A 15,363-nucleotide genomic window follows, 5' to 3' on the forward strand; every position below is an offset into this window, starting at 1 on the left:
CTCCTGCTCTGGTCTCGATTGGCCCGTAGGCACCAATATTGTCATGATGTAATAAAGCAGCTCTAACCACTTGTCCCTGGAGTTCCTCCCTGCAGCCCTCGATGTTCTTGCAGAGGCTGCTCTTCTTGAGTTTCTCGTCATCCCCTCCCTTCCCGTCACAGATGGTGACCTTGGACTTGTCTGTAGACGAGGAGTTTTGGTGGCGAATGGCGCTCTCGAGCATGCGAGGCTCGCTCTGGAAAGCCGATGTCTCCTTAATGGTGGAGCTCATTCCACTGCTGGGGCTCCGCTTCACCAGCGCCTGGGAAAGCGCACGAGAAAACGGGGCGCGTGGTTTAGCATGAGCAATACGAGGCGGTCTGCTGTGCTGAATGAAGCCTTACAGTTACAGGGATTCTCGTTCTAACAATCTCCACTCACCTGACAGCTTCCATCTTCCTTTGCCCCACAGTCACAAAAGAAAGAGCCGTACTTAGCGTAGGAGATTTCATGGTCTTTGTGGCAGACCTTGGCGCACACAGTGCAAACTCCCACCCCATCCACCATCTTACATGTGTGGCAGTGGTACCTGCAGAAACAGCGCTGAAGTTATAGAACAGGTGGGGAGAGGCATTCATAGAAAAAGCACACCTTAAAATGGATGGGTTAGTATTACTAAATACTGGCATGGACTTAAATATGCTCCTCTTACCAGTGCTGGTTCATGAACTCTTTCTGGGTGATTGTGAAGGTGCACAGTTTATTACACAGCGAGTCTTCATCCTAGGAAATTCAAAGGGACAGGAAATGACACACTTGATGTAAGTTCACTTACAATTAATGAACTTTTACCTATTTAAGGATTTCAACCGGCAAAGAAAAAACTAAACCGGGTTTGTTGTCAGTTGCATCTCGTAACAAATGCTTTTCAAAACTTGGACAAAATGGATTTCACCCACACAATCAGAGGTCAGAACTATGATGCCACACACCAAAAGATAACAAAAGTTTAATCACAATTAAATATCAGGGATGGAAATTAGACTCCCATTGTATAGCAGTTTGATCCATTCCTGGTTTTATTATGAGTTTAATAAGACACACCTGCTTGTTAACGATACAATGGGGCTAACCAAGCTCGTAGTAAAACCTGGTTAAACTGCTATGCAATAGGTCTTATTTCCATCCCCAAATATGCACAGTGCAGCCCACAGACTTTGATAATCTCAGAGACTGCAGTGACTAGATGATGCAGGGAAGCACCTACTGAATCCTCAGCTTGGGAGTCCTCCTCCTCGACTGCCAGGTCCTCCACCCAATCAGAATCCACCTCAATGGCTCTCTCCTCCCCATCAACCAACAGGTGAGAGGAGCCCTGGCCAACACTCTGTCGGAGGGCGTTCATCACGTCAGCCAGGTAGGAGATGAGGTGGCAGGTGCACTCCAGCATGCTGGCATGCTGCAAAGGGAAAGTCGTCATGTGTTCAAAACGTTTAATATATGGTCTTAAGGCATTAAAAAACAAATCAAGCTGTAATCTTGGATTTTTCGCTCACCTTGCCTTGAGTTACATTGGCACTCACTTTCTCCACCACATTCTTCTGAGTGAGGTATTTTTTACTGGAAGGAACGGAAAAATTACTATTTCTCAAGTGAACTAACGTATACTGGATTTTTCAGTCAATAAGGCATATGCAAACTTTTAGAGGCAATCAAAGCATCAGAACGGGCGAGATTCTCCACTGTGGGCAAACTGCCCAAATAATACATTTACTCTAGAGTGAGGAGCCTGCACTCAACTTCCCTCTATGTCTAGCACATACACGGGCTCTACTTCACTTACCACTTTGCCAGCCAGTCCATCGTCGCGCGGTGCAGCTGCAGATGCCCAGCCCCCTGGCCGGCACCGGCCAGCGTCGCCATGACTACCATCAGCTCAGGAAAGCCAGCCCCGTCTCCATTGGACAGCATCTCGGTAGCCATGGGGATGAGCGTGTTGAGCAGCACGGTGCAGACGCCCTCCCCCACCTGGCTGTTCTCGCGGACGATGTAAGTGGTCAGCGTCTGCAGCAGCTGCCGGTTCTCCTGCACAGTGTCCAGCTGGTCCGAGTCCTTGGGAGGGGAAGCGGTCATCCTGGTCAGCCAGGCCTGAAGACGGCTGGGCTCGACACAGGCTAGTTGAGCCAGAGAGCCGCACAGATGCAGAAGGCTGGGGTTGGGACTCTTCTCAGCTGAGAGAGACAAGGGGGGGGTAGTGAGCTAAAATCACATTTTCTCATAGTACAGCTATGGACAGTTTTGCATCACCTAGAATTTTAGGATTGAGACAATTTAAAAAATTAAAAAAAATACTATTTGAACATAATTTTTTGCAGTCTTAATTGTGGTGTGGCCTTCGTACAGAAGAGGGAACCTGTCTCTCTATATGAAAAAGGAATAAGCAGCTCACAGGATCTCAAAACTGAACTGAAATGTACTTACTAAGCTGAAAGAGTTTGGTGAAGAATTTCAGGACTCTGTTGCAAAATTTGGCAGAGAGATTCTCATTGGCTGTGGCCATCATGATCTGGACGAGCTCCCCACTGAGAAAAAGACAAAAACAATCCAATCAGAAAACAGAACTCGTGGACCGGCTCACATGACCTGAAGAATGTGTGCCAAGGAATGTCCTTACCAAGTGTCACCACAATTGCATGTGCGAAAAAAAGGTGCGACAGATGAAACTGTGGGCTCAGCTATATTCACCCTTTTTTCTGGGGATCATAAATCAGAGATGGCAATAAGGCTCCCACTGCACAGCAGCTTGATCCAGTCCTGGTTTCACTGAGTTTAATAAGATGCACTTGCGCTTGTTCCACATACACTGTGGCTGACCAAGCTCGTAATAAAATGGCGTCTTGGTCTCAGAGCTACCTGTCAGAGAAAAACTGCTCCATGGCTTTGCGTGCCTGGCTGCTCTCCAGCTGCTTCTCCAAATACTGCAGACACTCCTCCAGGACCGACTCATCAAGCCCACTGAAAGAGAATCAGAAAGAAGGGAATCAAAGCCTGACAGCATAAATGATTTTGGTTGCATCTGCTTGTGCAAAAGAACCCCCCAAAAAAAACCAATAATGAATACAAAAGCTTGTGGCTTTTTAGATTTGCACATGCCATAGGGTTTACAAGCACAGCACTGCACAATGGCCCTGTCTTAACATTCTTACAAGGATATGACACCATTTAAAAAAAAAAAGATGCTGCATTTCGTAAGGCTACCGTGAAACCTTCCCCTCCTCCCCCCACTAAAAAAAGCGCTGATGCAGCCAGCCAGAAAGGGATTTCTTTAGGGACCTCTTCATGATTTAGCACAAAGCTTACATGAATGTTCCCCCTCCTCTCCGGGTCAGGGTAGCAGAATGCTCAAACTGTCCTATTAAGGGATGTTGAAGCGTGGTGTTGCGCTGCAGCAGGCTACCTGTTTGGGTCGGAGTGGCTGGCTATGATGTTGTAGCAGCCGGTGATGAGCTTTTCATAGACTCGTGCCAGGAACTCGTCAGACTCGGAGGGGCCCAGGATCCTCTCCAGGGAGGTGCTGCTGATCTCAGCCAGGCTCTCCGTGCTGCTCTCCAACAGCAGGGGCAGCAGAGTCCGGATCACCTGCAGAGGATTCAGCTCATCCGGACACCACCTAGGAGGGGAAGTAAATCAAGTGATACAAACATGCAAGGAACAGGGGATTTGATCATCCAGCGGCGCTCGTCTAACTGCAAAACACAAATCATTCGACACCTATACATTACTCCTCACCCAACATGACAAGCACAATGTTTGCCCTTAATTCTGAAGCAACAGTAACACAACCTAAAACTACCCTAGCAAGCTTCATAAGCTCTTTAAAAGGATAGGTTATAAGATCTAACTGTTCACTGCAGTCATAAAACAGCATCTAAAAATGAGTGAATGAGAAAGTCCACCATACTAACTGGTGTGAATAACACTGAATGGCACTTACACTATCAAGTCTCCAGTGAGTCGCACCAGGGACAGAAGGATGTGTTTCAAAGAAGATGCCAGCGGCATGCTCTGGCTACTCAGAGTACCAAGATGGGCTGCCTGGATGGCGCTGATGTAGCTCTCGGACGGGATTGTGTCGTTTGCAAAGGCATTTCGCTGGAGGGATGGGAGATAAAAATCGAAAGCAGAAGTAAGTCACCATCACGCGTCTAGGAAACGTGAAGCGTATTCAATTTAAAACTCACTGCAGTGGACCTACCCAGGAACCAATGTTGGGAAACTCGTTGGTGTGGATGTTGTTCCACGAGTCGCACAGTGTCTGCACAGCTGAGGGAAGGTTCTGCACCACCGTCTGACCTGTTGATGTATTTTGGGAAAAAAAAAAGGGTCAATCAGATGAAATCAGTTTTTTTGGGGTTTTTTTGAGCCTTTCAACATAAAATGGGGACCTTTTCTTCCTTGGAATGCAATAGAACGCTGTCATTTCAACTGGAATAACCTTACGAAGATTGAACGGATTATCGATTTTTATTTATCTATTAATCCTGGATGACAATCTAGTTATTTGCCTTACATAAATGATCCCGGGCAGTGCTTTGATTTTACCCAGCGTGTTTGACTTGCAGCGCGTTGACCCAATAGAGAGCACAGCAGCATATCCCTGCAGCTTCTCTTCTGTGGGCTTGTTCTCCCCTTCCTCTACCAGACTCATCAACAAATACGACCTGCAAGAGACATTTCATTAAAAAAAGAGTCACTCGCAGGTCTTCAACATCACCGTTCAATATCAAAACAAGTGCAGCTTACATTTAATAGTTACTTCAGGTCCAATTCAAACAGATCGAGATGAACCCAACAGGACATATTGGAAGGGTTATTACATTATCCCCAAACACAAGATAACATACACACCAGTTTTTCCTTAATTTACCATAACCCATAATCTCAAACCCACTGTACCCTACTTATAGGAGGGAGGGGCTGACCTGGTGAAAGCTGTGCAGGTGTTAATGAGCTGCAGGGTGGCTGGCAGCAGGTTCCTGGTTATCTCTGAAGACTTGTGTGGGTCCGTTTCTGCAGCTACCTTTGAGAAGTGCTCGTCCAGGGATACCTGCACCTTCGAGATGACTGCGTCCAGAGTGTAGACCGTCTGCAGGTTGGGCATGTGGTGCAGAGGCAGGATGGCGTTCGGATCGATGCAGCAGAAAGACGAGATCTGAAGAGGAACAATAAAGCCAATGAGGTGAGCCGGCGTCCGACTTTAGATGTTGCGCTAGACTAATATGACCTTCGGGGCACCCTTGCCTGTCTAGCGATGTACTCTTCTGCGAGTTCCACGTCGTATTTCACGGCACTGCACTTGGTAGAAGCCAGTTCTATTAGAGAATCAGCATGTTCCTCCTTCATTCCCTGTTTCACTAGGTGCTCCTACATTTCAGGATCAAAAGACATACAAAAGGTGGTATGTCAGTAACATACAATACAATTGGAAGTGTCAGAAACGGAACAGATCCCTCCCATTGAGAATATGTATTCCTTAATATAAATTTCTTCATCCTCACCTTTATCCAGGTGACGTAGGTGTTCACTCGGAGCCTGGAAGACCAGCGCAGTGTGTGCAGAATGTCACTCTCACTCCGCTCCGTCGCGTTCATTGCCAGCTGGTTAACGTAAGCCTTGGACGGTGGCAAAATGCCCAGGATGCGCCACAGAATGAGGAAATAGTATTGGAGAGAGCAGGCCTCCTGAAATAAAAAAGATAAGAGCCGTTCGTTTGGGCGAGCACGAAGAAAATCATCATGCCGACTCGAGACAAAACACTGATATTCTAGAATTGGATTTGTTTAGATGGACCAGCTATCTGTGCATGTCCCTGTGCACAGTAAAGCTTCCTACCAGAGGTGTAACGCTCTTGTTTTCCTCCCTCCTGACAGTATCAAACTGAGACCCAGCAGAAAGCAGGGAGATCAGAGCAGAATACAGGTCATCGTACTTCATTGAGCCACTAAACAGAACCTGGAAGATCTGAGACAAAAGAAGATGCATCACTCAACAATTTTATGTAAGCATTTGTTTAAATAATACACCCCTTCAGTCACACTGTGTATAATTGTACCACATTAAGTTTCCTGTCTATATCTATTTTATAATGCATTTTTTCAAAGTTTTTGCAGTACTCCATAGAGTTCACAAACTGTTTAAAAATTTCTAAAAAAAGTAATTAAATTGCAGCAAAAAGGTCAATATTTAAACCTAAATGTAAATTTCTTCATTATGACGCAACACAACCACAGTAAATTATACCTACTATCAATAAATAAATAAATCTGTCCTATCATACGTATATTCTATAACGTATTATTCCAAAGAATGAAAATCAAACTGCTTATTTGTTAACACAACAGGCAGTGTGCTCCCTCGGCTGCTATCAGCTCTACCAGTGAAGGGGCCCACTTTCCTGAAAAGGTTATTAGGTGAAGTTTGAAAGCACAGAAGGTACCTTGCTGTCCAGTCGGCTCATGTCATCCTCCGATGCCTCTGGGGAGAGGACACAGTAAAACTTTGGCTGCGGTGTGGAGTCTGTGAAAACAAAGACACACCAGTAAGTATTGCCAGCAAGCATCCGTTTTTAAATGTGGAAACTGTTCAAATTGAAGTAGGTCTTCGGAAAGAGAATGATTCAGGAATCACCTAGCGTGCATCCAACAGATAAATGCGAGTAAGAAGCATGGCGTGGAACTTACTCCTACCTGTGGAGCAGTGCTTTGTCCAGTTCTCTTCCACCTCTTTGAATCCATAGTAGAGTGGAGCCACACTCCGCTTGTTCCCCTCGTGGCTGGAGCCTGCTCCCGCTATGGGGGGAGTCAGCAGGTTATACTGAACCTGCAGATTCAAACACAACACTTAGCCACTGAATAACGCTTTGGCAGACAAATAGTTTGTCTATAGCCCATTTTTATCATTTTTTTTTTTTTTTTTTTTTTAAAGAAATCAACAGTACTATATTGCTGGATTGCTACCTGCTCGAACAGGTACATGGGGACTTTGGAGAACTGATGCAGCAGGTAGTCAAACACCAGCAGCAGCCTTGCCAGATTCAGAGGCACAGTCTGGAGCTGGGAGTCCGCATGGGCAGCCACTTCGGAGATGGCCTGTGTGCACAACATGATCGCAGTCCTGCGGCCCTTCTCTGAGAAGTTGTGAAAAATGAGTAGCAGCAGTTGGAGGTGTTCCACGTTAAGATCCTCAGAGTCGCTGGGTACGGTCCCCTGCAGGGCGTGCTGCTTCAGCGTCCCTATGAACCTAGAGCCACAGCAGAAAAAAAATCGTGTTCAAATCATGGGCCCCTCATAATCTATCTGTCCCATTCCCAGCTTTGACCACAATAACCCAAAGGACTTGAATTCAAGTTCCCTTTTTTTTGCCCAAAAACGTCTATTGTTTATCCAATAATCCTGGATAATCCCTAGTAACACTAAAAAGAAATGTATAAAATGTTATAATTTACATTATCCGCTTTTCACAGCTATGGATGAAATATCTATTTCACTTCTCGACTGAAGATATTACCTACTGCCTTCTGAGAAGGCAACAGCGCAATGTTAAAACTGCAATACGTAGCAGGAACGAAGATCCCCCAGAGTAAAGGAACCTGGCAATGAACACAGATCCAGCTTACCTCTCCCAGACCTTCATGCACTCGGCTACATCAGGGTCCCCCAGGGCACCAGCTTTGTGCTGCCAGATGAGCAGCAGCCTGGAGAGCACAGAGAGACTCTGGGGGTGGATATACAGCGGCCATGGGCCTTCTGAGAACGGAGCAACTCCCAGCTGCTGCAGCAAGGTGTTCTGCAAGGGAAGACAGGGGGCTGGTCAAAGAGTTCCGAGGGAGGAAAACAAGACCCCTATTGTTTCAACCATGCCAGATTTTAATACAGGCTTGACTAGCTACAGTGTACAGGTAACAAGCTCAGGTGAGTCTTATTAATCCTAGTAAAACCAGGAATGGATCAAACTGCTATGCAGTGGGAATCTTATTTCAAATCTCTGTGAACAAACCTCATCCCAGCTTTTATCATAGACTGTTATAGACTTAACAGACTGCATTTGGCTACAATCTGAAACTGCTGATTTGATACAGTTTAACCTGAAAGATTAATGTGGTCTGAGATTCAGTTTTAGTTTAGGCTACTTGTTTTGTGCCCACAGGGACAGCTCAGGTACATTTCAACAGTGCAGCACTAATACAAAGAAAGACCCAAGCAGACCACACCCAACAACAAACAATACAGCAATCATACATCCAAGCAATACAAACACACAGAACATTCTTTATTTTTACCACAAACACAGATCTCACCTGCAGCGTTGGGGAAGGCAGGTCTGATGTTACCAAGGAGTGGTTGAAATGATAGAGAGCTACTGCAAATTCTTCATCCGATGAACCTGAAATTCCATCAAACAGAGTAGGATTGTTGAACACCAGCACTGCCCCTGTAATACTGAATCAAACCGAGGCAGCTTTCACTCTTCATACACGTTTATTTTTCCTCCAGTCCCAGTTGGAGGGTTTATATATATTTCCCACATGTTGTAAAACAGGGCAGTTTATTTGTGCCCCACTCACCCTTCACGTCCTTGTCCACGTCCTTGATGATGCTGGCCAGGGTTGCCATGTGCTGCTCGTTCACAGACACGCTCAGGTAGTTACGGATGAAGTTGTTCCTGGATTTCAGCATGTTTGTGGTGATGAAGTTTAAGATGCTGGAAGCCAGGCTTAAAAACTGAGAGAAAGACAAACCGATCCTGTGACAGGCATCCTTTTGAAAAGAGAACTGGCTGAGCACTAATAACTAAAGGGAAGTAACCCCTGAAGAGCCATATCAAAAACATGCCAGAATGGACAAAACAAATCAAACATGTTTTAATTGTCAAGACTGGGGCTTTAAAATGTATTTTTGTGCAAAACCAGGAGAAGGGGCTATAACATGATACAGGTTTAATATCATCATGCAATTGTAAGATCTGAAATTACACTGGGGAAGACTACAGCAAGAAAATGACCAGAGCACATTGTTTACTGCTCTTTTTAAATCTCTGCCCTCACCAGTTCTGGGTCCTTGCGGCTGGCCAGTATGTTGCCGTTCTCCCCGGCAGCCTGCTTGCTGGGGCTCTTCAGTCTCGGGGAGGTCTCCAAGGGGGGAGGAGGAGGAGGAGGGGGAGGGGCAGCCTTTTCTTTGCTGGGAGAGATGGTCTCCTCGAACCACAAGCCGAGAATTGGCTCGCTGTCATCATCTGGAACAAAACAGGATTACAAGGAGTTTTTATTCTGGTTAACCAAAAAAAAAAAAAAAAAAAATAGAATGTATATACTGGACACACCATCAAACCTTGAAACCTCTTACAGTGTCTGAGGTCAGATGGTTCAATATACAGCAAGCACTATACCTTGGCTACTGTCTTCTTCAGTGCTGCTGAAATCATCCTCATAGTACGTGTTAGAGTCTGTAGAGGCACTGGCATCACTGCTCACCGAACCCTTTCTCTGTCGCTGGAGCACACAAGCCTGGACGATACACACCGACAAGCACAAGTAAGAATCAAGCGTGCCACTATCCAGGGAGAACACATGCAACAGACAGGGACAGGCTGCTTTACCTTCCTGTACGACGTGGAGAGCAGAGTGAACAGCAGGTTTGTGAGGGGGACAGAATCAATGAGTCTCTGAACCCTCTGAATGGACGTGCTCTGGGCCATGATACTCAGCTCTGCTGGGGGTCCATCGCTCTCCCAGCCCTGTAAAGAGAGGGCATTTCAGCATTCGCTTTCCAGAGATCCATCAATGAAAAGCTGTCCAGTAACTTGGCACTCACCCGGTGCATCGCTTCCACCTGCAAGTCTTGGAAGAGCGAGGTGAGCAGCTTAATGGAATGGTTTGCCAGGACTACAGAGAGAACTCCAAAACCTTGATGTCTACATTAAACCAATCAAAAAAAAAACATAAAAAACTGAAATGGTATATAAACACAGACCCCAATATCAAGATCTAAGGTTGCAATATTACCAAATAAATAAGAAATCTAGCATTGCTGTGCATTTATTTATGATGAGATTTAATGAAGCAATTTATAAATTTATTATACATATATATATTATTTTTAAAGGATTAAACACTGCCTTGCCGTGGACAGATTCGAATTCAAAGCCTGGCGAAGAGGTTATTGTCACTGCTACAAGCTGGTCTAAGTAGGACAGCTTTAGCACACACATGCATCAATTCAAACGTGCAATATAAATAGAGGGTAATAAGGAGATCGCTCCTGCTTGCTGAAGTGTTTAGAAGCTGGTGTTGCGCACCCTTTCCCAGGTCCCAGTTTGGGTGACCCCGCTCCTTCCTTGCTTCGGGCTGCGATGTCTCTGACTCGGAGAGCAGCGAGAGGATCCTTGTCCTTCCCCTTGTCAGCCAGGGCGGTGGGGCTGAGGTTCAGGATCAGATACAGGCTGTTCAATAAGCACCAGGCTCCCAGCAGCTGAAAGTTCTGATAATGCTGCAAAACAGGAGAGAAGGGAGAATCACACTTACTGATTTTTCTGAATTAGCTGCTTAATTACTGTGGTTTAAACTGAACCAACATTAAACTTGCAAGAATCAAACTGTTTCGTTTAAGACATTCCACTGCCAGTTTATTTCCTCCACTGCAGTCAAAAGCAAACAAATAAAATGAAAATAAAGTCTTAAAAAGAAACCTACCTCACCCCCTGCTCTGCGAGAGTTACTGATTGCCTGTCCAATCATGTCATAAATTTCCAGCTGTTAGAAACACCACACAGAAAAAAAAAAAAATCAATCAGCAACGAATATTCAACTAAAACGCCTCAGCTTTATAAACAGTTAAAACAGAATTCCATTGCAGTTTTGAAAAGGTTTACTTACACATTTCTGCACTATTGTGGCCGCATCATTCTCGTAGTCTTCCTCCTTGGAGCCAGTGGATCCTGTGCGCAGCTGCACGCCGCTCCCCACGTGCAAAATGGCCATACAGGCAGCAACACTCACACCTGGGAAGAAAGAGGCATGCCATTAAACAGCAGGCATGACTAGCCATCTCACCACTATCACCCTCACACAGCCTATACAGGAAGCGAGTTATGTTCTAATTTGAGACTGCTGATGCTGTGAAGTTTAAACAGAACCAAACCTGCATAGAGACAGCTGAGTGCAAGGACTGTCACGTCCAGTAATCTCTCTGGGGTCAACGGCTCAAGAACAGGCAGAGAGAGTGTGTCCAATGCCATGGTTACATCGATCACCAAGGAATGGAATCTGTGGGGGGGGGGGACAGTCAGTAAAAAAACATACAAATTGCAAGAGACAGGTCAGACGACAGACAAACTCAGCAGCTTTGACTTGGGGTATTTAGCCCTGACCTCATAACACGCATATAGTTTGTACTGTAGCCTACCCATTGCGAACTGCAGTTGCATCAGACACTGTTGCTGGCATAATGAAGAAGGAATTGGCAGACACGGCGTCCTGGAATCTGTTTATGTAGCGCAGGAAGTAGGGGAGATTCAGACACACGCGGAGCAGCTTCTCCGAGCCTCCTAGATAAACAAACGAACACACATTAAAAACACAGTGTTGACTGGCATGTTGGTATTCCTCAAAACAGTATTACTGGATTTATTTCACAGGACCAGAACAGCTGGACTCACCCAGCTCTTGTAAACTTGCCACATTCTGTGAAATAAAGACATTCTTCATTTTAGCCTGAGTGGCCTGGTCTACAGAGGGCTGGTCATCACTTTCACCTTCCACCTGGAAAAGGCAGATCAGAAGGAATCAATACAAGACTTTCCTGACAACACACAATACTTCCAATGAAACAGGATAAATGGCTCCAAAAAAAACCCCACAATGATCAAGGTTGGGGTCGATTCATGATTTTCAATTGCTTTCGTTTGAAGCCAATTTAACTGACCAAGAGTGAGTTTATTTAAGTAAACTCTTGTCACAGCAAGAAGCTCTTTTTAACAGAATACCGCTAATTGCAATTGTGATCAATGGTGTGCTGGAATTGATTAAAAGAGATTGGGAATTGGAACTGGCAATTGATTTTAAAAAGAAATTGGAATTGAAAAAAAGGGACTGACCCCAACCCTGACAATGATGAGGGCAACGCTGAAGCACTGACCTGAGTCTGTGATGAAGGGGCAGAAAGCATGTTCACGTCAGGGTTAAAGACCGAAGTCAGTTGATTGAAGAAGTTCATCTGTACTTCCTTCTGTCTCATTTCAGGATTGACTGGGGAGGGCAGTTCCTTCTGGTCCTCCACTGAGAGACAGTCAATCAGCAGCTCATACAACAACTCTTAAAGCATTCTGTGAGCAGATTCTCACTATTTGCAACTGCGGCTCTGCTACCAAAGCTCTCGACTAGGCAGCCAACTGAGCTTTTCAGCTTCCACCTCTTGGAGTCGTCCCCACCCCCCACCCCATCCCAAAGCTGAGCTTATACTTTCTCAGCCAGAGGTGTGCAAAGCATAATTCTGATGTCTGACGCTGTTTAAGGTAAATGAAGCATACACACCATCAGCATGCAAAGTGATGCACGCATCAGGGCACACAGCCAGAAAAACACTCGCTCTGGTCTCTGCCTTGACCTGTGTGCCTTCTGCATGCCAAATCAATTCAACTGTGACAGTTCAATTAGATTCTGGTACTCAAATCAGCTCAGGGCAGCATTAACTAATTTTTTTTTTTTTTTTAATATGCACCATTATGTCTCCACATCAAAAGCATGCAAAAAAACCAAAAAAAAAAACCACCTTAAACCCGACCAGCAGAGCAGAAGTAGTATTGACCAACTTCTTAGGCTAGACAAACATTTCCTTTTCAATCTGTTTTCCATGCGTTTAGCACGCAGCATCACCCGATGCTGAACAAAGCCCTGGTGTATTTAGATGCATTACCGTCTGAGAGCGTCTGGACCGTCTGAGGCAGTCTGGCAGATTTCATCATCGCAGTGAAGGTGATGATCTCTGTTCTGTCCAGTCGGCTGCAGCCAGTACACAGGCCTTTTATTAAAAGGATCAGGTGTTTCTGAGAGAAGGAAAGCAGATGAGTCAACTGCAAGGATAGCAATTGAGTGCTACTCAGTAGTTTGACTTCAAACTCAAATTGTCTTGGATCCAGAAGCACCTCAGCAACAGAAGAGTCATTAGAGCTTTCAAAATACACAGCTTGTGATTTAATAAGAGCACGCTGTTCAACTTATTATTAGACTTGGCACAGACATGTGCTTCGAGTCAGATTATTAACTGCCGGAGACAGAGCTGAATACATTCTGCTCACCTGTGACACAGCACATGCTTCATCTGGATTCTCCAGTCGCATCAGAGAGAACTCAATCAAAACTTTACAGGCTGCTGTCACAGACAGCAACTGATTCCTGGGAACTGGAAATAAGAACATTTGTACACGTTCATTTTCTAAGCAGCTGAAAAAGAAACAGACAAAAACGTTCGCCCAATGCACAGCTCAGGTTTAGGAGCCCTATTTAAGAGATAGAACAAAGATGCCTTGCCATGCTAAATCTGGACATTTAAACATTAGTGTTTTATGCTGTGAACCACATTCTGTAATTGAGATATCCTGAACCCTCCCTCTTCTCAGCTCTACTTCAGTTACAAAAGAAAACTACTTACTCAGGCCACACACTGTGGTGATGTAATGTGCAGAGAGGGCCACAAACGAGGAGTAAAATGGCTCATATTGTTTGTCATGGTGCAAAATCTGAGATTCACTGAAAATGAAATCAACGAGGAGAGAAGTGAGCAAACTAAAATATATTTTATAAGCAAAACTGCTCAGTATGTGTATACTGTTATAATAAGGTTCCATACTGCAAAGCATTTGTTGCAATGGAAGCATTACTGAAAATACATAGAGGTACCCAATACATTTTATAAATATCTCAAAATGTGTTTCAGATCTCTTATTTAGCGACATCTTTAAATATTTTGAAACAGCACTAAATTCATAATTTGGCTTGCCATATATCTGCTTCTCATTGGAAGACCTGTTCGTTTTACAAAACCGTAAGTGATATATTTTAGGTGTCTGCCTGTCAGAGGCGGCTCTTACTGTGGCAGTATAATTTGCACCTCTATAAAGAAACCACAAAATGCCTGTAGATTTCATACTGGCTCGATACACTTCTTACACTGTCCCTGACATGTTTACCAAGAAACGAAACCTAATCAGCACATAGTTTCATAAACACGGACAGTGCTTTCACAATGACGTCTGACATAACTTGCTGTTTCAATAAACAGAGTCCAGCGGCTTTAAAATCTATCTAGAATATAACATTTAATTGATTTGAATAATAATAATAATAATAATAATAATAATAATAATAATAATAATAATAATAATAGAAGAAAAAAAAACAACAACAACAACCACCACCCTTGCCAACCTGTATATGGTCGCCCTTAATACTAATGTGAATATTGTGTTCTCTGATTAATCTAACAACCCTGACCTGGGATACTGGTATTAATCGAGTTTTGCACACAATTCATTCTTTGCACCCAGGATGTCAACACGAACACAGAACACACATACAGTGTTAAACGCCACGGACACTGACAGTTTCTCGGGAGACAAGCAAACGAGCAGAACGGTTTTACTGTATCATTATTGATTTTCCAGTTGCGATATTTGTATACTTTAACACCTGCTAAATACAGCCCGAGAGAGAGCAGTGTGTTTCAGCTGAAGCGGACAGCTGTCTCTTAGTTTAATGAAGCACCCTCCCCTCTCCGGCCTGATGATAAAGCACAATCTGCTCGAGTCTACTGCCAGCTCTCCCACAAACAGCCCCCTTTCCTCGGCATAAACACAGCGCAAACCCGCGGCTGGGCCGGCCCTCACCTGCTCACGATGGAGCCGAGCAGCTGCGGCAGCTCCTTGGTCTCGAAAGCCGTGTAAGAGGCTGCTAAGAGAGGGCGGACGGCGGCAGTCCACTCGGCTTCTCCATCGCCTCCACTCGACGCCATTTCGAGATCCTGTGTGATGAGCCAATCCCAGCAAGGAAGTGATGTAAACGCAGCCGCCGAGACCGCAGGAAGTGACGTCATTTTCAACTCGTCCCGTGAAAAATGTTTGCTGATGACGACACATTTTGGTGTCCTTGTCTGTTTTACTCGTATTATTATTAGCATCTTATTGCATTTACTGCCATAGACACAGAAACAAAACCACACCGATTTAGGAAATTGAAGCTTAGGATTCCTGCAACCTTCTCTCTTCTTACCTTTCAGCATAATGTATGCTGGACAGTATGCGCACACAGTGGTAGTTGTAAGAGACATGGAATTT

At 44.8% G+C, this 15,363-nt stretch overlaps 1 protein-coding gene across 13 annotated transcripts in view; it reads right to left on the reverse strand.

Moving 5' to 3' along the window:
- The window catches only part of LOC121328558 (E3 ubiquitin-protein ligase UBR4-like), a 49,385-nt gene extending 34,319 nt beyond the window's left edge, over positions 1–15,066 (reverse strand). For 10 of the 13 annotated variants that reach the window (XM_041273289.1, XM_041273298.1, XM_041273297.1 and 7 more), the window contains exons 1-37: positions 14,917–15,066; positions 13,683–13,780; positions 13,330–13,433; positions 12,948–13,077; positions 12,171–12,310; positions 11,692–11,794; positions 11,439–11,580; positions 11,175–11,299; positions 10,910–11,034; positions 10,727–10,786; positions 10,333–10,523; positions 9,849–9,948; positions 9,634–9,771; positions 9,424–9,541; positions 9,083–9,270; positions 8,603–8,759; positions 8,336–8,421; positions 7,655–7,824; positions 6,996–7,278; positions 6,720–6,858; positions 6,476–6,555; positions 5,872–6,000; positions 5,538–5,720; positions 5,281–5,403; positions 4,962–5,191; positions 4,582–4,700; positions 4,235–4,332; positions 3,974–4,131; positions 3,437–3,649; positions 2,893–2,994; positions 2,461–2,561; positions 1,823–2,210; positions 1,536–1,599; positions 1,247–1,438; positions 692–762; positions 421–568; positions 68–301 (exon numbers count right to left, since the gene is read on the reverse strand). In XM_041273289.1, coding sequence (XP_041129223.1) covers positions 68–301; positions 421–568; positions 692–762; positions 1,247–1,438; positions 1,536–1,599; positions 1,823–2,210; positions 2,461–2,561; positions 2,893–2,994; positions 3,437–3,649; positions 3,974–4,131; positions 4,235–4,332; positions 4,582–4,700; positions 4,962–5,191; positions 5,281–5,403; positions 5,538–5,720; positions 5,872–6,000; positions 6,476–6,555; positions 6,720–6,858; positions 6,996–7,278; positions 7,655–7,824; positions 8,336–8,421; positions 8,603–8,759; positions 9,083–9,270; positions 9,424–9,541; positions 9,634–9,771; positions 9,849–9,948; positions 10,333–10,523; positions 10,727–10,786; positions 10,910–11,034; positions 11,175–11,299; positions 11,439–11,580; positions 11,692–11,794; positions 12,171–12,310; positions 12,948–13,077; positions 13,330–13,433; positions 13,683–13,780; positions 14,917–15,041 — 5,355 coding nt within the window. In that variant the 5' untranslated portion in view covers positions 15,042–15,066. The remainder of the gene's footprint in view (positions 1–67; positions 302–420; positions 569–691; positions 763–1,246; positions 1,439–1,535; positions 1,600–1,822; positions 2,211–2,460; positions 2,562–2,892; positions 2,995–3,436; positions 3,650–3,973; positions 4,132–4,234; positions 4,333–4,581; positions 4,701–4,961; positions 5,192–5,280; positions 5,404–5,537; positions 5,721–5,871; positions 6,001–6,475; positions 6,556–6,719; positions 6,859–6,995; positions 7,279–7,654; positions 7,825–8,335; positions 8,422–8,602; positions 8,760–9,082; positions 9,271–9,423; positions 9,542–9,633; positions 9,772–9,848; positions 9,949–10,332; positions 10,524–10,726; positions 10,787–10,909; positions 11,035–11,174; positions 11,300–11,438; positions 11,581–11,691; positions 11,795–12,170; positions 12,311–12,947; positions 13,078–13,329; positions 13,434–13,682; positions 13,781–14,916) is intronic. The other 3 variants (XM_041273300.1, XM_041273299.1, XM_041273291.1) reach the window with 1 other exon arrangement.
- Positions 15,067–15,363: the final 297 nt, after the last annotated feature.

The sequence above is a fragment of the Polyodon spathula genome, chromosome 16 (assembly GCF_017654505.1).
Source record: "Polyodon spathula isolate WHYD16114869_AA chromosome 16, ASM1765450v1, whole genome shotgun sequence".
Taxonomy (NCBI): Eukaryota; Metazoa; Chordata; class Actinopteri; order Acipenseriformes; family Polyodontidae; genus Polyodon; species Polyodon spathula.